Source organism: Dipteris shenzhenensis, chromosome 28 (assembly GCF_047967505.1).
Source record: "Dipteris shenzhenensis isolate YYH24624 ecotype China chromosome 28, Dip_SZ_1.0, whole genome shotgun sequence".
Classification (NCBI taxonomy): Eukaryota; Viridiplantae; Streptophyta; class Polypodiopsida; order Gleicheniales; family Dipteridaceae; genus Dipteris; species Dipteris shenzhenensis.
This window is the reverse complement of record NC_141623.1, coordinates 3,535,825-3,555,946: the sequence shown is the minus strand read 5'-3', so window position 1 is coordinate 3,555,946 and position 20,122 is coordinate 3,535,825. Positions and strand designations below refer to the sequence as shown.

Below are 20,122 nucleotides of genomic sequence, written 5' to 3'. Positions count from 1 at the left end.
AGTGCTTCAAGCCAGCCCGTTAGCACCGAGCTCCCCTAGATTTACCAAGGCTCACCCCAAAGGCCCGTCGAAAGAAAATAGGAACTAGAGGCTATATAATTCCCTTTATTTTTGGGTATCGAAACTCATTGGGTGTACGGAGCATCGCGATGTAGTGAGGCATGTTGTAGGTGGAGGGTGATTTGGGTTGTAAGAACTTGGACAACCTTATGGGTTGTGAAATGGCTCCATGTAGTGGGGTCCATCCCAAATGCACTAGCTCCCACTATCCTATCATTATAATATGACTGGCTATACACATAAGAAGTGTCGTTTGTGACCGATCCTTTTTCAGAAAAGTGCCACTACCATGTTGAGACGGGAAAGTCTCGTGGTGTAACAACCATGGAAAAAGTGATATTACTGAACTAATGAAGACCAATGCATGTAGAAAATGTTCAGATCAAGGTTCAAGTCTTGTAAGAAAGAACTCACATAAAACATTCGCATGTGTGATAGTAAGCATGTGCACAAGAAATAAATAAACATCAGCCGAAAATTTAGAAAATGTAGTAATAATGTCCATGGAAAAATGTGTAGGTATGCCACAATGCTCAACTAATGTCACATGTGGGATGGCAGCCATGACCTGGAGCTTGGGTTGAAACAAAATGATGTGCATGTGAACAGTTGGCTGGCCTTTGAAGAAGATACACTTTTGCCCAACTAATTGGAGCGGAAGTGCCCGTTTGTATCAGCTGCTCAAGTGTTGTTCAGCCCAAGTTTGATGGAAGGCACATTGGACATTGGTGCACTTTGGGTTTGCAAATGGGCAACTCAGGTCTGATGCTTTAGTGCTCACATTGTGATCTTGCTTATAGCTATGGGCTGCATGAACGAAGGTGAATGCAGCCAGAAAAGAAGCGTTGAAGGAAGAAGAGGGGGATTGGCAGGTGCCAAGAGTGAAGGCTTTGGTTACCAATGAAGTAGAAAGGTGGCAGGCGGAAGTAGAGAAGAGGGGGAAAGACAGCGAAAGGAGAGTGAATGGGAAGGGTTTGGATCTAGTAAGGGCTGGCGTGGAGCAAGAAAATAAGTAATGGACTGCGTTTCATGCTCGACTTGTCTAGGAGAGGGGAGTAGATAAGTGTAACCTCCTCATTTGCCCCTAGGTAAATCATCATTAACTTAGCCCATGTTACCTCCTTTACAGTTTACCTGATTGTGTTTGGGTACACCCCATCTTTTAGTAATGGCTGCCACAATTCCAGTGGTTAGCCCCAGACAAGATGCACTGTACATCTTCTCACAAGATGCATTGTACATCTTCTCTAAATATATTTCCGTGATCTGTGAAGTTCGCAAGGCTTAGATCATTTTAAAAGACATCTTACTTAGTCACAGGTAAAAGAGGAAGCTATGGCTGCATTTAACTAGCTTGTCTCATTAAGTGATAGTCCTCTTCATGGCTAAGCCTACCCAAGGAAATTATGACTCTTTGCATGTGGTCGTGTAATTGTACATCTAGCAAACATGGCTTACATCTTCGCTAGGACTTTGACCATCTTGCGCAAAGTTCCTTTTGAAAGTAATTGTGTTTTCATACTGAGGCTTTTAAACAAAAAAACATACTAGATGCACAATCATTGCTTGCTGTTTTTTCAGCATTACTAAGACTCGAATGCCATCACTCAAGTCTGTTTTCTTAACAGGGGATGAACAGTCTTCATACCAAGCCTGAAAATATTGGTCATATTTTAAAACGAAGGTGGCTTCTTCCACAGCCTGACACAAAAGTACATCCAGTGTTTGTCTCTAATAGGACTGAATGTGATGATACATGTGGCATCCATAGCCTTCGATTCTCTGTTCCCACAAACTTAGAACTGGTGGAGAAAAGGAGAAGTACTAGAGGAGTCTTCTATATTATCAGGGATGATTTGCTTCATCCAATTATGGGTGGCAACAAACTCAGGAAATTAGATGCCTTGTTGCCTATTCTCCAGTCTGCTTCGGTCACAGATGTGGTAAGATTGTTTTTCTGCAAGCTGAATATTGGAGTCTGGCTGTTGCTTTTCAGAAATATGAATGCTATCCATATTTCTAGGTTAAGGTCTGGTGTAATATATATATATATATAAGGTCTGGTGTAATGTTCTCTTGCAGGTCACATGTGGAGGTTGCCAAAGTGCACATACAGCAGCATTGGGTATGCAGTGAACATGGTACTTCAATAGTTGGGCGTGTGGATCCTTTCTCATTCTGTTTACTAGATCATATGAAGAGCTGACATACAAGTATTGGCCACACTTTCTTAAGCTCGCACACGGCTGTCTCTACATGTGGAGGGTGGGGGTAGTTTTGTTAACTACATAGTCAAGATTTGTACTTGTCAACTCTTTGTTATCCCTTTTTGGCAGCTGTTGCATGTGCTGAGAATGGTCTTCGAGCCCACCTCTTACTCCGAGGAGAGAGACTTTCCATCCCAACTGGTTACAATCTGATTTCAGGAATGTATGGTGAAGTAACTTATATTTCAAGGTCCCAATATGCAGATCGGGAAGCCATTCTGACTACTCATGCAGACATCATTGCTGATGGGGGGTCTGTGTTATGGATGTGGGACAGTGAAATGGGCCTTGATTGTGGCTCACATTCTAAGCCAACTGGCCTTATTGAAGAAAAGGCTGCTAGATCTTGTCAGCATTCCAAGAAAGTGGCAGTTGTCAAGGAGGGTGCGAGTGATGCCATTGCTTTACTCGGTGTGTTGTTTTTGCAACCTTTTGGCTTTTCAATTGTAGTACAATTCAAGTTATGTTTGTGTATAGCTGAAGCAAGCTGTAGAAGTATTCAGCATTTTCTTATGCTGTGCAGGACTGGTAAGGCTTGTGGATTACTTAGCCCAGCCGCATTGTTTTGGGAGGAACGAAAGATTGCAGCTTGTTGTTGACAGTGGCACTGGAACCACAGCGATTGGGCTAGCTGTCGGTATTTTGATTCTGGGGTATGCTGATTATAATTCTTCAATTAGTCTTGGACTTTCTTGCAGACTTGATTTTAGTTGTTTGGGAAAACCTCATCTTTTATCTGTTATTTGTGCACATTTCAGGTAGCAATGCTATTTCCTAATTTTATAAACAATTTTAAGCATATACCTCATGCCTACTTATGCAGCAAGACAGGTTCCCACGGATCACACCAGCTCTTAGATCAGACTCCTACTGTGCACACAACTGATAATAGGGATACACAGAAATACAGAAATGACATGGCAACATAGGCAGCAAACATATCCTTACCAAGCTTCACAAACATGTGGACTAGATTGGTACAAAATTGTCACAAAAGCGTTCTCCACATAGACAGTCTCGGGGATGACTTAACTACCGCCAAAGTTTTGTAGCTGACGTATCTCCTACCACACAGGGCATCTGAATGCCTCCTGCATGCCGCATAAAGTGCAGATCCGTCTCTCACATGGGATGCCCTCTACTCGTCCCATATGAATATGTAGTTGGTAAGAGAAACACTTGGAACTGCTCAATCGAGATCCTCAAGGCATGTGGGAGGTGGATCTGAGCATACCCAGGGGGATTGATAAATCCTCCTCCAAGATCCACATTTATGGCCTTCCAAACCTCCTCGTTAGTCCAAGCCTCTACATGCATGCATCCACATGCCAACGGTCACCTATCCGACTATGTATCTTCGGTTTGTCTTTGTATCTTAGGTCTGCCTTCCTTCTGTCTACGCCTTCATATCTTCGGTCTTCATTTTCTTCAGCATTAACATTCACCCCACCGTTACATGCGTCCATTTCCTCGTGGACTTTTGGTACCCTATTGCACCGATGAATATGCTGTCTTGAAGTTGCCTTCCTCTTGCATCCTTTGTTGTCGGCCTTCTTTTGGTCTCATACATGCAATGGTATGCTTTGTTTTGGATACTTCCATGCTTCATGGTTTTGGTTTGTTTTTTGTGACTTCTTTGATGCCACATCCCTCGAAGCCACCTTCGTCTTGCTGTTGGTCTTCTTGGTGCTCGTGGATGCAATGGTATGCACCTAAGAAATGCTCGTTTGGGATAGACTAAAATGAAATCGTACAGCCGTCACAAGCAGTTGTAGTTTGAATGAAGACAATGTGGGATACTTTTTGATAAGCCTTCTCCTTTAGTACTAGCCTCTGTTACCCTTGAGTCTGCCCTTCACCATTGAAGTCTTGATAAAAACTTAGTACAAAGACCTTAGATAAATGGATGCTCAAGTATGTGTGGGTGTGTGGATATATATGTGTGAGAACATATGTTTATACTATGGTCTACAACTACTTTTGGGCATTGATGAACGTTAGTGGGGATGTCATAATAGCCAGTCCTCGCTATGCGTGACGGAGTTCATGGTTTTCGACCTATAAGATGGCACGACTATGCGTCGACTACAGGGCACTTAACAAAATCACAATCATCAATAAATTTTCCATGCCCCGCATAGAGTATCTTAGAGGGCTTGAATAGTGCCAAGTAGATAGACCTTAAGAGCGGTGTGACGCCAAAAATTGATATTTTTTATATTTGGCATTGGTATTGTTTTTCTCTATGTTTGATAAGAGTTGAGTATCAAGTGATAGCCTAGCGGCTCTCACTTATTTCTATTTTCTAAGATATTGTATGGGATTGAGAGGATGAGTGGAATGGATCATTGTAAATACCATGTGTATGAATGATAAATGCTTTGGTATGGGTGAGAGTTATTTGTGTATGGGATATTATGGGGTTTTTGGAAAATAGGAAGAGTGAGTCATATAAAGAGGTGGGCTCATGTCCATGTGTTCCAATAATATAAGAGAGATCACATGCCAAGCGTGTGGAAGGCATGTGGAGGAGTGTGGAGTCAAGAGGAATCATTCTAGAATTCCTATGTGAAATAAGGAGGATGTGGACATATGGAAAAGAGAGGGTCCATATGGGCTCCATGTGGGGAGACTCTTGACTTTCTCAATATTTTAAGAGTCTTGAGCATCATTTGATGGGACACATGGCAAGAGTAGCAAAAAAGGACATGGATGTTGACATACGGGCTTATGTGATTGATGGGGAAAGGAATCTACAGGCAGCAATTGTAAATGGGTGAAGGAGGGTAACAAAATCTCTATAAAAGGAGTCCTCTTCTCCCTTGTTCATCATCTCTTCTATCATTAGGTCTCATGTTGCTGTAGCTTTAGTCTCCTCAAGCCTCTTCCATGAGCCTTCTCTCCCTCTTGTAGATATTCTCTTATGTAGACTCTTGAGTCCATCTCTCTCTAGTTCATTCTTTCTCTATGAGTAGTCTTGGAGCTTTTGCTCCCTCTTGTACATATGAAACCTCTTCTTCTCCCTTGTGTCTGTAGTATTTTGAGTTGCATTGGAGTGGAGTCTCACTCTATTGACAATGAAGATCACTTCGTATTCCCTCTCTTGAGTCTCTCTTCCCTTTTCTTTCTTTCAAAGCCTTAAAAGTTCTTTCTATTCGGTCGCTCATTGCATGCATATGGTCCATCCATTTCCCGAGCTACCAAGGGAGTACTTACCCTCTTCTAGGCGAAATCTATGAGTGGTGGATCGTTGATGAAGGTGGAGTCTTGAGGGAGCATCCTGCTCAGGTGAAATTAGCATGGGTGGAGGATAGTTTTTATGACAGTTTGACCCCCTGTTAGTGTTTTGCTCATAACTTTCCGCTCGGTAGTTCGATTTTGATGAAACTTATATCAGCACGAAGCTCTCTTAAAGGCGCAAGTCTCTATGTAATTAGATCTTGAATCAGATACTACAGCAGAAAGTTATGAGTCTCTATGTCTGATAGTATGTTTTCATGACAGTTTTTACCCCCGTCTAGTAAACCGCCCATATCTTTCCGACCGCTTCTCTGCTTCGTACGAAACTTATATAAGAGCAAAGTCCATTTTAAGGCGCATCTCTATATGTGTTTGAATGTTTGATATCATGTCTCTGCTGGAAGTTATGGGCCTCTGTGTCTAATGATATTTTGCAGAGTGTTTTGAGCTAATTGTAACGGTATCTATGAAGGAGGTGCAATGTTCCCCCGAAACCTACCCATCTGACCCAATCAACCCCTTCAAACTCCTCGATATATATAAGCTCATGTCATGTTGAGCTGCAAGATGTTCTTTTAACAACATATCGCTCCTCTTTGACGCAGACCGGCTTGCTGAGATTATGGCCTCTGTTGATCCTTTCCTTCTCCCTATGCTTGAGTACATCATCATTTGGGATGTTACCATCTTCATTCTCATCTAAGGGAGAAAAGTATGGTGTGGCATAAAAGCTTCTTTTTAATGTCCCTTTCGCAATGATAAATATCTTTGTCACTCAGTTCAAAAGCAGTAGGAAGTGAAGAGGTGCTTGAAGTTCATTACTCCCAACTTCATGTCACAGCGGTTATCATCAGGTCTGCATATTTGACGCTGGCATCCTAAAGACAACGTTCGGGATAGAGCGAGCTCGGAGTTCGTAGTCATGCCGTTGGGTCTAAAAAATGCACCACCAACATTCAACAAGATGATGTCACAGGTGTTCGCAAAGCATATAGGAGCGTGCTTGTTCATCTTTCTAGATGATATTTTAATCTTCTCAGCCACAGCAGAGCAGCATGTACGGGATTGCGGAAAGCACTTTAGCTTTTGCAAGATAATCAATTATATCTCAGTGCCAAGAAATGTGAGTTCGGCCTGATGGAAATTCAATATTTGGGCTACATCATCAGCACCAATGGCATTTGCTTGGATCCTGAAAAAATTCAAGCTATCACAAACTGGTCAACCCCCACGACAGTCCAGGAGATCCGATTGTTCATAGGATTTTGCTAGGTCTACAGGTCACATATGCTCGGATTCTTTACTACCTTAGCACCCTTGACCGACTTATTAAAAGGAGTAAGGCTCGCCGACAAAAGATATCCGTGACCAGTGCATCTTTGCAAGCCTTCCACGACCTACAACGGTTGACCACGACAGCTCCTGTAATGAAAATTGCATCATGAGATGATCCATTCTTGGTCATTACCAATGCAAGCAATGTAGCCATCGGGGCAGTTTTACAGCAAGAAGAAAGACTAATGGCATACTACAGCAGAAAGCTTAACCCTACCGAAAAGAATTACTCAGTCTCCGACAGAGAATTACGTGGCGTTATCCAGGCCTTTTATGGTCACAGTCAAGACGGATCACCAAGCCTTAAAGTGGTTGCTACAATGCCCAGCTCCTCCTACTGGAGCGATCAACAATCCCGATGGAGTCAGATCTTCCAACAATTCGAGGGCGTGATTATGTCCTTGGCAAGAATAAATCCCGTCGTCAATGCTCTCAACAGGAAAGCCTCCATTCAGACAAAAGAAAAGGCCACTGTACTAGACATTAAAGGGAAGGACCTTGACTCTATGAAAACACAATACGCAGACTTCGCAGAGTTTGGCACTCAATATTAGTTTGCCTTGACTCTTGTGCTTGGCCATTAGTCAATTAAAGATGGATGGTTATTCTATAAGCAAAGACAAGCGGCAGGCTCTACTCCATGATGCCCATGATGCCCTTGTAGGTGGATATCGAGGCATCAATAGTACATTGGAGAAGCTAGAGCGATATTTTTACAGGCCCAAAATGTGGAAGGATGTATATAGCTATGTGCATATATGCCAAATCTGCCAAAATGTAAAAGTGTTCCATCAGAAGGCGGCAGGATTGCTTCAATCCTTACCGATCCCCGAAGGTCCTTTCTAAGACATCACAATGGATTTTGTGGGACCCCTTCCCCCATTTGCAGGTACGCAAACCACTCAATGTCTAACCATTGTTGAATTGTTTTAGTAAATTTTGTTTGCTTATTCCGTGCAAGCAAACAACTAGTGCAGAAGATGGAGCTGGCTTATTTATCAGGTATTGGTACCCGATTGGAGGATTTGCCATGGACCATTACCACGGACAGGGATTCCAAATTCACCTCACATCTATGAAGGGCTTTGTTCGAAAACTTTGGCACCAAGCTCCAGATGTCGAGTGCTTTTCATCCGCAAATAGACGGGCAAACAGAGAGGTACAATCAATTGGCTTTTGATGTACAGAAATCGTATTGTCATGATTCGTAGTCCAAGTGGGAGCAGTACCTTCACTTAGTGTAGGCTATATTGAACGATAACTTTTTTTCAAGTATTAGGCGTACCTCGTATGAAGCTGCTTTCGCCAAGAGGTCAGGACATCGGATCTGCGAATTCTACACAAAGTTTTGAGATCGAGGAACCCATGAAGCGGTGTGGCTAGACGAAAGTTTCTTCCAGGAGTTCCCACAGATATTGGCCATGCAACTACCGCCAAGTTTAGAAGGAGGGAATGTCACATGCACCCGTGCACTTGGGTGCAAGGTGACAACTGGTATCGACAAAGTGCAGATAGTTCCTATGATAGGATGTTTTGTCGTATGCCCTGACCTCATTTTGAGCCCTTGTCTCAGGCACGAGCTACGTAGGTCAGTCTCCCAGCATTAGGTCAAGTTATAAATCAAGTCCTTGTTCACAAGTTACCACTGGAGAATAGTAGGTTAGTGTTTTCGTCTTAGGGTTTTAGCTAGGTCCAGGTCTCAGCCTAGGTTAGGAGCCCAAAAGGGCCCCCAAAGGGCTGGATCAAGTGAGCTCCCATCAAGGGAAAGTGGGCTGGGGGACTTTTTAGGCTGCCCTGTGCCCCTCCCTAGGCAGCAAATGGTGGGGAAAAGACCCAACCAGCCAGCTAACCAGCCGACTGGCTGGTCGGCCCATTTGGGGCTGGTTGGCTCACCCCACAGCCCCCTATTTAAAGGGGGGGCTGCTGCCTTCATTCCTCATCCAGCTCCCCAGCATTAAGCCTTCAATCTCCAGCCTGGTGCAGCTCCTAGCCCTTCAAAAAATCCCCTGCAAGACAACCATCAGTTTAGCAGTCCCTAAGGGTGATCCAGGAAGGTGTCCATGCAGCACCATAGCCCGACTCGGAGTTGAGGTTTGGGGTTCCTGTTTCAGCAGCTTTCTTTTACAGTTTTCAGCTCTTTTTACAGCTCTCTTTAGCTCCATCTCTCTCAGCTTTCATATAGATTTCTCAAGCTCCATATCTCAGATTTCCGTCTTCCCTTCATCTCTCACACTCACGCAGCGCCGCTGCATGCCCGGGGACAGCACAAGCCTCTTCAACAGCCTTGCACAGTGGTCCACATCTTCCGTGTGGGCGGCGTTGGTCTTGGTTGAGATTGGGATGCTTCTCAGGTCTTTGTGGGTCAGCTCTCCGTATCGAAGGGTGATCCTCAGAGTTGCATCCATTAGCTCTTTGAAGGAGTGCCATTTGTATCTCATGCACGTGACAAAACTTCCTCTCTACCTCACAATGACGTAACCACTTTGCACACAAATGTGCATGTGACAACTACCCGTCCTCTTTGTCTCACGATCACGTAAACCTTTTGCAAACAAGCATGCATGTAAAAGATACACTTCCTCTTTGCTTTGCGAGCACGTAGGCAGCCCTTCCTTAGGCCTAGTTCTAGAAGCTCTAATTCCACTATTACAAAAAATATCACTCACCATAACAAACAAAGCACCACCAATGGCTCTTGTCTAGCTTCCTAATTTCCTTAAGAAGGCACCCCCTACGGGCAATGTCACACCGCATTGTTATTGTTGTAACAAGATCAGGTCTCATTCTAGATTTTCTTGCTTTATTCAACTTGAGGTGTTTTATGATGGCCCCTAGAGATAAAGATAGAGGTCAATTTACATCTAAACTCATACTTTAGTGGCGTTCCTCTAGTGTATTCAAATATGTACTCCAATCTTCATTAAAGTCACAAGGTGTGTAAACACACGATTCAACAATAGAAATTCCTTTAATAGCAGCTTATCAAATCACGACTTGGCAATTATGACATCTTATAAATTGGCTAGCTTCATTGCCTTATTCCAAGAATCTGTATCCCATGACCAAGGGACTACTAGGTCGCATATTCAAAAAGAGGCCTTCCAAATGGATTTTTTAATAGATTGGGTAGGTCCACCTTGACCTGAAAGCTTTTGTAGATGTAACTAATAATACAAGAAAGGCCCTTGTCAAGAACGATCTTTCTTGGGGCTAGATCTTGCTAAGCCTATAAAATCAGTTTATGTATGAGGAATTAGTTAGAATCGGGTGGCTTAACATATACCATGCATAAGACCTTTTAAATATGCATGCTCCTATTGTCCATCATGTTATTCTGAAGCTCTCACGATTGGAGAGAGACAGCATGCAAAGAGTTTTTGAAAGAGGCACACTTGACTTATCTAGACCTAAATTAAAAGAAGGCGAACTACAAAGATGCAAGAGGAAGAGAACATCAAGAAAGCATCTTCATGGGACGGGATAGTGTGCCAAAAGTCCATAAGAACATGGACAATGGTGGGCCGAGTGTTTTAACGCCAAAGAAATGAAGACTGAAGATACAAAGACGAAGACCAAAGAAAGCCAAACCAAACCAAAGAAAGCCAAACCAAAGATACACAATCGAATAAGTGACCATTATGACATGTGGATGCATGCATGTAGGGTAGTTGAGAGTTGGTTGGGGCAGTTGGAAACTAGCAAACAGGTTCGGAAGGCCACAAATACAATTGGAGCCACAAAAGGTGATAAGGACCTAGCGCATAATAACTGAGCGAGATGTTGCTCTTACTCTGCCTCCATAGACTTAGATAATTGATAGGGAAACTTACTGGGAGGCGTCAATTCTGGGATAATTCAATCCAATGGTCCTCGGGTCTTTGAGGTGGAAGCTATGGTGGTAGATCGTCCCGAAGGATAATATCTTGGAACTCCTGGATTAGATCGGCCATGGCTTGAACCAAAGGAGGAGCTGGCTGCATCGAATTTAGCTGACAACAGACATACACCAATGCACATATTGCGCCTTTGCGAACAACACGAGCTGCTTGGATGTGGGAGATCGAAGGGATACTAGGAATGCTTTTGTCCCTATGGATGATGGTTGGCTCAGGTAGTCCTTCGAGAATGGTGAAGGAATCTTGATGCAATCGGGCACATGTGAATGTTCTCGGAACCATTGGATACCTAGTATAATGTCGCAACGTAAAAGTGGTGTAAGGATGAAGTCACGTTGAAAAGAGGCCTTCTGAATTGTGAAAGAAATTTTTTCGGCCTTGTGTGTGAACTCGTCTCCCACAAGCTCATGAGGCACTAATGTGCTTTTGGCGAGCTAAGGAGAGATAGCATCTTCTGAACTCCCGATATCGAATAAGACAAAATGAGGGCCTTATTTTGCTCGGCGGGCATGCCCTCCTTACCTTCAAAGACCACCGAGGGTACGGCATTCAAAGCAGGTAGAATTGCGTTTGTAGTTGTGGTAGGTGGAGCTAGAAGTGCCAAAGCGGTGGCGACAGTAGAAGTTGGTGTTTTTGCAGCCTTCTCAGCCAACGATTTGGGACAATCTTTCTTTCCATGCCCTACAATGTGGTGGCAATGGAAACAATGGTGCTCCACGTGGTACCGCTTCTGTTGGTCGGGCTGTAAGTATCCTCCCGTAATGCCCGCCTTAACTTTTCCATTTGGAGTCATCTTGGGCTTAGACTCTTTTTTCTGCCTAGTTGACTGCTGGTTGTTCTTCTTCTGGAAGCTGTTGTTCTTTGGCTGAGGGCCTTTACTTGTTGGGGTTGTGGACTGCTGCGGGGCTTTGGCTCCTGGTTGGACTTGCCTAGGCTTCCTCCATTTTAGCATTTTTTTTGATTCTGAGCTAGGGTAAGCGCACGCTCGTAAGTGAGCGGGTTGAAATCTCGGATAGGGAAACGAATGTTAGAGTCCAAACCCCTAAGAACTACTTGAGCTTATTGGTTTCAGACACGCCTAACTGTTGGGCCAAGGTAATCACCTTATTTTTGTAGGTTAATACCGGCAGACCATTGTGGGCAAGACGAGAAAACTCGTCTTCCAGATTCATAAGTACTGAGGTGGTAGGAACTGAGCTTTGAGGTCGGTCACAAATGTATCCCACCTGAAACTAGTGACTTGTGTGGTCAGATTAGTATAATTTTTAGACCAATGTTGCCACCAGGTCACCACCTTACGGGTCAGATGAGGGGCGGCTAGATGGACTTTGTCTTGTTCATCCTGAATACGAGCTAGCAGAAAATGAGCCACAAATTGATGAATAAACTGCAAAATGGCTGAGTGGTCGCGCTTACCGTTGTATTTTGTGAAATTCCGAGTGGACCGAGTGAGTGGAGTAACCTTTGGTGTGGTCTAAGAAACTATAGAGTGACATGCATAATTCTGCCGGGCTTTGCCTGTAGGTACTTTCTAGTCGCACAGATAATATGTTGGTTGTTAACCCCACCACACTAGCTATTGGCCACCTTCTCTGGGGTTACTTTAGCTAGTGGGCTGGAATCCTGAGAAGCAGGCTGCAAAACAGCCAGTCTCTCTTTTCTTGCCAACATCCTTGCGGATAGCTGATTTTGTATCACATATAAAGCATAAATTAGAAGGTTTTTTCTCTGGAGAATAAAGAGAAGTGTCACTAAAGGCATGGAGAGGATGGATGTGGGCAAGGATAATGCATCATGAAAGAATGCATGAAAGCATGTTGATTCTACGATTTGTCATCAAGGGTGGTGTTTGAAAAGATGCTGATTTTAATTTTCATCAGGCAAAGAATCAATTGGTCACATCTGCCTGTTAGATATGGAAATCCCACCAAAGGGTATCCCGCAGTGGAAGACTAATAGATGAGCCTAGGAATTGCACATGGAAGTGTTTTACTACGGAATCAAGCTTCTTAGCTTGTGTGTACTTCACAACCATTGATGTGTGTGCAGGCCAATAAATAGACAGTGTATCAAGACAACATACAAGCAACGCTTATTTCCATCCGTCCACAAACTGGACAAAATACAAAAGGAGATGCGGACTCCCACTAACCGTGATCCTCCGATCTTACCAAAATATCCTCCTATTATCTGCTTGGTACCTCTAGATCTCTGAGCCCGCATTCTTGTTTGAGCTCATGTAGACTCTCTGTCCAGTGATCCCTTCTACCTTGCTGTCTGGGTAGCCAGCCTAGGTGGGCAGCACCTCAAGCTTAGTTTGCAGCTTCTTTATGCCTCCTTCACCTCCTGAATATAGGCTCAAGTAAGGCTGCCTGATGCTCCTATTTGCTTGTCTGAGGGTTGCTCCAAGTGATACCAATGGAGGCCCCTAAGGCCCCCTTTCATAGGGCAAATCCTTCCTCAAATCAGCCGACCAGAATAGCTGACTACAGGGTCTGTTTGGGCCGACCCTGGTCAGTGGGAATACGTGCTGTAGGCAGCCCTTTTGGACCTCGACTGGCCACGTGGCTTTTAGCCACTAGCCCAGGCTATGCAGCCCTATATCCCGACCTGCAGTGGTCCTCTTTCTCTTTTGCTGCCCAAAACCTGCCCATCCGTTGTGTCTCTTGCCTCTGCTGGTTCTGCCTCTGTTCAGCCTCCTTGTGGCCCCAAAGACATCTGGCCATGCTGCCCCTACACATGCGATGACAGCTCATAGACATGCTGCAGGGTTCCGTGATCCATTGGTGCTGATCCAGGCTCTTTCCCTTGCTGGAATCCCTGCACAAACAGGCCCCTTCCATCTGCAGGCAACCTCGTGGCACTTCCATGCCTTTGCTGTCCTCCATGGTGGCTTTCCTTTGCCAAGTACTTCCTTCTTTTGTCTGCGGCCCACATGGCAGCCCATGTGCTGCCCATGGGACTCCCATCCTATCATTCTATGATCCACCCCACTGATGTACTCTTTATTTGGGGGCTCACAGGTGGGGAGGTGGGGCTCACAGGTGGGGAGGTGACCAACCTTAAATTTACACCCCCTCTCACCGACCCATTGGCCAAATCCCAATCTGTCAATGAAGATTCTCTAGTAGCTCCCGTATCGTAGCCCTCTGGAACATTTTGGTGTCGTCATCGTCGTTTCCTGACTTTTCATCCATTGGCTCTCGCTCAACCACGTCAAGTTCCGCATAAGCACACGAGTATGGTATACAGGTCCATCTTTGGTAGCACCTGATGACACCACCACCCCACCACCTTCAGTTACGAATCTGCGATCGAACTCATGCAGTCTAGGCACCAATATCCTCCAACCCCCCCTTATGATGGGTGAACAACGTGAAGCCCTCTAGCACCAAGCTCTTAGGGTCTGTTTCAACCGTTCTCTGTCTGGCTAGGTTTGCAACCAAACAACATACCCAAGACATCATATTCCAAGCATAAATCGAGATCACCTAGACTGTGAAGCTCCATGTGTGGTTCTGTGTTTTCCTCCTCTAAGTTACAGCCTCTGTCTCCAACCTAGACTGTGAAGCTCTATGTGTAGTTCTGTGTTTTCTTCCTCTAGGTTACAGCCTCCATTTAACCATGAGTCTTTAGGCACTTTCGAAGATTCCCCCTCTGTGTCAGCAACACCAACCAGGCACCCAGATGGCTCCAGGCACCCATCACTGTCCATCACCTTCACAAAGGTCTGTGACTCCTCTCCTGACCAATCCTCAATGTCAGACATCCTAATAGTAACACCGGGGTCCATATACCTAATCTCGATGCCACCTTTACTACCACCAACTAAGCTCATCTGACTTTGAGATGGCCCCCTTCTTGTTCAGATCAGCCTTTTCCTTTTTGCAATTCTTCACAAAATGACTTGACTGTTCACAATAGAAGAAGCATTTTCTTGCTTTCTCTTCTTCTTGTTGTCTTGATTTGAAGAGCCCTCTCCGTCATCAGATTTGTCCTTCTTGGGATTCCCTTTGCCAGGCTTAACTGGGGTCGTGCTCGTCCTTTGACCAATTGCCGCTAGTTGATCCCGCACCACCTTCATCTTGGTGATTTGTTCCTGTACTGATGCCCCTTCATCCATTCTCGTGCCATATAGCTCCGTCTCGAGGTCCAAGATTCTTGCCTCGTTGTTGAGCTCATACATGTCTCTCAATGTTGTCCAAGCTTCGAAGAAGAGTTCACCATCTGTATGTGAGGAAGCACCATATCCGCTGTTGTACCCACAATGATAGCCAAGGCTTCCGTATCACGGATCTGCCATGCTCTCACTAACATAGGGTCCATTGGTGTTGTCAGTGCTGCCGCAGTTGATGTGGCTGGAGTTGTTATGGTAGCCTGGAGGCAACAGCTCTGCACTACGTGGGAACCTTTATTTTCCATAATGGGTAATTGGTCCCATCGAGCTTGCCTGTCTCTCCAAAATTAGGGATCTGATATCTGTTGGCCATGATAATGAACTGAAAGAGGCAAAGAGTTTAGAGTGTTGTACACCTGCTTGAACCTGAGCCTCCCTACGAGGGTGCAATCCTTCAGTCGTCACCTACTTGAACCTGAGTCTCCCTCCTGTGGTTACAATCCTTCAGACGTGGAAGCTAATTCCCGAGCAATGAATCAAGGTTATCCTTGAGCAAGGTCCTTGCCGAGTGTCTCCTCAGAGCGTGTGAAGAAACCTATGGATTTTGTCCAATTGATCCGCGCACCCGAGGCCTCACAGTAGATAGCCAAGGCTCCCCTGACTCTCTCCAAGCTTGCTGTGGTGCCCTCTACGTACAAGGTCGTCATCTACAAACTCAGAGTCTAGCAACTCCTCCTCTTGACTAATTCTGAGCTTCAACCCTGTGAGGCCTGCCACCTGTGATCTCAAGTAGTAGCCCAAAGCCTCCGCCACAAACAAGAAGAGGAAGGGAGGGAGGGGGCAGCCTTGGCGGACCGAGCGAGAGAGAGGAAAGGCCTTGCCCGTGTGTCCACCGATAAGCATTTGACTAGAGGTCCCCGCATAAAGCGCAGAAACTCCTCTGATTCATCTGTCTGAGAAAACCGGGCTAACATCCGCAGCTTCCGCCATCGCAGCATCAGCAGCTCCTTGAGCTCGTTGCTGATAGAAGGGTGAATGCGGACGTTGGACCTCCATCACGGGAGGATCACATGGTTGGGCAGTGGCCCCTGCCGTTGGGGGGTAGTGGGTCTCCATGTATGGGCTCGTGCTGCTGCTCCTCCTCAAGTGCCTCTCGTAAGACTCTCTTTCTCTCACTGTGTGTCTAGCTCTTTGTCTGTGGTGCTTTCGAGTCTGTTTACTTGGTTTCTTTTTCTTTTTAACCTGGGTCTAGTCCCCTTCTGAAGGGGCCACCTAGGGGGTCTGAGACTCCTGCTGCTCCTGTCTGGTGTGTGCTAGGCTCTAGCCTGCTGACTCTGCCTACTCTGTGGGGGTTGGGGGGGAGGAGCTCGGCCTTGGCCATGGGGGCAATCTCTGGCTAGGTGACCCATCTGTCTGCAACGAAGACACTGGCTTGGTAACCAAGAAATCTCCACTTGCTAGCGAAGTGTACCCCCTTGAAGGGTCTCTAGGAGGATCAACTTTGGGAGGGACTCTGGGCTCTCAATCACCAATGTGATCTTGGAGACCCTGTCATCTGCTACCACTGATGTGGCCGAATCTGGCGGAGACTCCAACACAGTGCCAAATGCTTGAGGAGGATGGCTCTATATTCCTTTGGGAGCCTCGGGAAGCGGAGTGTAACCAGAAAATGGGGAACATGGTGTGTTGTATCCATGTCCTCCACTGCAAAACTACGGTACCAAGGGAAGAGGTACACCGAATGCGGGAGAGGGAGGATGGGGCTCTGCTCCACAAGTGTCGAGGCAGTATCGGGGGAGCTCAGATTGATGAGGAAGACGCCTCTTCCATAGATGGTAACCTCCTGAATGTGGTGACCCTCTAGTGCCAAGCTCGCCTAGATTCACTCTTGCACCCGTCTCCTTGTGTGTGCGAGGCCCAAAGTTTTGCCCACGATCGCCTTGTCCTGGAGGGATCAAATTGCTTGCTGTACCTGTTGCTTGTCAGCTGGAGAAAGAAGGACCTTAACGGCTGTGGGATTCGAGGGTGTTGCCATAGAGCCCCTCTGGCCAAACCAAAGGTCACCACCAAGATTTTCCTCTTCCGAACAAACACAAATTCTCCCGTTGGAAAGGAAGAAGAGGGGGAACCGGAAGGAAGGAGGCGAAGAGGGGGGGCGGGATGAGGCGGAGAGGAGGAGATGAGGCAAGGGGGGGGGCGGAGAAGGCGGGGAGGAGGAGGCGGGAAAGAAGCGGGAAGAGGCGGGGGGGCGGTGGGGGGATGCAGGGGCAGAGATAGCGGCAGTTGGGGGGCGGGAGGAGTAGCGACGGCGGAGGGGGCAGCAAAGGTGGATGCGGAGGCCGCGGAGGAGGCGGGAGGAGTAGCGTCGGCGGAGGGGGGCAGCAGAGGTGGAGGTGGGGCAGCGAAGGCGGTGGGGTAGGAGGCGTGGACAGAGGGGAGCAATTGCGGGGGAAGAAGTGGGGGAGGAGGGGCAGCGAAGGCGGGAGAGGAGCCGGGGAGGAGAGGCGAGGAGAGGGCGGGAGGGAGGTGGGGGGGGCTGCGAGGAGGAAGGGAAAAGCTGAGGGGGGCCAGTGGGAGCAGCTCGGTTTTCCCACAAGCCCCAAGTTTACCATGAAACTGGTCGCAAAAAAACTCTTGTTATGAGTCATGACAGCATACTGCAGCATTCAAATATTTGCGCACTTTAGACTTTTTCCGGCTTACAGGTACATAACATGCAACGGATGTAGACCACATTTAGTTTTCGTAAAAATTGCTAGAGAAGGTCAGTGCCCTACTTCTGAGCCCCTATACAAGAATGACGTGAGGGCCAGACGTAAGGGAGGATTGTTGAGTGCACATGCCTAGGTCTGTGCATGACAGTCCAAGGCTGACGAGTTGTGTGCCCAGTTGAGGGTTGAACTACAGAGTCCACATGGGACTGTTGTAGGGCCCTTTAGGGATGTACAATTTACCAGGCTTGGGCACTCAGGGATGGTTACTAACTGCCGTTTATTGGCAGGTCTAGCGCCTGAATAAAAGTCACTTAGGGGCCTGACTAAGATCTCACCAGGTCGCCCCTTGACCGGAGTGAGGGGTCAGTTAGGCTGGTTTTGTGACAGACTGCCTTCTCCAGATCTATAAATGCACACTCAGGGACTGGTTACTAACAGCCATTTATTGGCAGGTCCAGGGCCTGAATAAAAGTCACTTGGGGGCCTGACTAAGATCTCACCATGTCACCCGTTGACCAGAGTGAGGGGTCAGTTAGGCTGGTTTTGTGATAGACTGCCTTCTCCAGATGCATAAACTGGGTCTAAAGGGTCCCGATTCCTCAATTCCCACTCAAATCCTTGAAGCCACGCAGGAGTAGGAGCATTAGCTGATTGTTGAGGCACCTTGACCTCATTGTTATTCAGCACTTGGCTGGCACATGTAGGCACTAGGTTCCATGTGGAGCAGTACTGTGTAGGGTCAGTCCATTTCGTGATGGAGCTACAGTGAATTATTTTACTGATCTATCTGCTGTGTTTTTGCAGACCCAAGGTATCCTCTTTCTGCCCTCCTGAGCTGTGTTATTGGAGAGAGCTGTGAGATCCTTACCATCAAGGTTTCACGGCAACGTCTAGGATTAAGTTGCTCTCAACAGAAATAAGTGTCAATTACATGTGTACATGTGCAGAATGATGTATTGCTTGACAATTCCAAGATATGGCCTTGTGGCCAAATAATGAAGAAACACTGCTTTAAAAAAGGCATTTTCCACAAAATTAATCCATGAAGCAGCCCTTGAACAGAGAACTCAGTGATACGTGTTCTTTTAACAAACAATAAAAATTTGATCTAGCTCTCAGTTTTTTGAGCAACTTGTTTTCTACATCTGTGGCTGTACCGTGCACTAAATATGGTACCTACTTTCAAAGATGGGAAGAGAATGTTGAATATTGAAAAGATTTGGTTGGCTACAGTAATCTGATGGTGATCAATGCCTTGCTTCAGGTTGCCTTGGGAAGTTGTTGGTGTCACACTGACAGGTGCTGCAGAGGATTATAAGAACGTTGGGACTCAGTTACTTCTTGATCTGAACAAAATTTGGGACAAGTGTGGAGTATCTGGAGTAGTAGTTGAGAGTCTTGAGAAGTGTATCAGTTGGGTGGAGCGCCGACGTCCTCGCAAGTATACCTTGTCTTTGTCTCATTAAACTTGCCGCCCTGTATCTGCTTTTAAGAGTGGCATAATTGGCCTCTAGAGAATTATCCTCATTTTATGTATGTATTGGCTTGTTCTCCAGGTTTGGAAAGGTTTGTGAAGGAGAGATAAAAGTTTGTCGTCGCATCGCTCAAGAAACTGGTATTCTGTTGGATCCCATATACACACTTGCAGCGTGGGAAGTGGCATGTGAGCTTTCGTTACATGCTGTGAAAGAAATGAAGGAGAAAAAAGTGGCCGTACTTCACACTGGGGGCACAATGGGATTATTTGGTTTAGCCCAAAGGTATCCAACAGAGTTCTAAGCAAGGCGCTTTCGTATTGCAAGCAAACCATAGTACCTTATCAATTCCTAATGAAATTTCTGAGTTATAACAAACTTCTAGCAAGCCCCTTGAATGTAAATCGAATGTTAAAAAATAACGCTCATGCATGCTTGTGCAGTCAACCAGAGGTTTTTGCAATGATTTGCCTGCCAGCTTTCAAAGGATCCAGTTTCCTGCTCAGCCTGTTGCTCGGCGGCCCATCCAGCTGCTTTTGACGCCTGCTTCTGCTTTCGCAATGCTAATCCTTTCCGTTAGCATGTTGCAGCTTGCTTCTTCAACGCACACACGTACGCATGTGCATGATTTCGGCTTCTTATCTCTTTCTTAGTTATCTCTCTCCTCAGGTTTGATTTTTCTCTCCTTTCAGGCACCAAAACATGTATGCAGTTTGTGTCTTCCCTTCTGTCTCTCTCTCTTTCTCTATATATATATATATATATATATATTTCTTTCTTTCTTTCTTTTTCTGCTTCTTCTCTTTAGCAGAGCAATAGCCTTTGGTCTGCCACTTAATCATGGAAATTGTAAAGAGTACGACTCAGATTAAGTGCCATGGAAATTGTAAAGAGGACAGCTTAGATAGAGCTATGAGTTTTGCTCTAGCCAAAATTTACTTTAGAGGATGAGCACATAGCTATTTTGGAGTCGTGGGTAGTCCGTTCTCCTACACATGAAGTTGGTGCTATTGGGATG

The 20,122-nt window shown here is 45.9% G+C and overlaps 1 protein-coding gene across 3 annotated transcripts in view; it reads left to right on the top strand.

Annotated features, from left to right (window-relative positions):
- The window catches only part of LOC147883051 (Pyridoxal-5'-phosphate-dependent enzyme family protein), a 35,590-nt gene extending 15,857 nt beyond the window's left edge, over positions 1 to 19,733 (top strand). For 2 of the 3 annotated variants that reach the window (XM_087399684.1, XM_087399686.1), the window contains exons 2-7: positions 1,689 to 2,003; positions 2,143 to 2,185; positions 2,397 to 2,738; positions 2,851 to 2,980; positions 18,894 to 19,070; positions 19,186 to 19,733. In XM_087399684.1, the coding sequence (XP_087255810.1) occupies positions 1,689 to 2,003; positions 2,143 to 2,185; positions 2,397 to 2,738; positions 2,851 to 2,980; positions 18,894 to 19,070; positions 19,186 to 19,408 (1,230 nt within the window). In that variant the 3' untranslated portion in view covers positions 19,409 to 19,733. The remainder of the gene's footprint in view (positions 1 to 1,688; positions 2,004 to 2,142; positions 2,186 to 2,396; positions 2,739 to 2,850; positions 2,981 to 18,893; positions 19,071 to 19,185) is intronic. The other variant, XM_087399687.1, reaches the window with a different exon arrangement.
- The last annotated feature ends 389 nt before the right edge of the window (positions 19,734 to 20,122 follow it).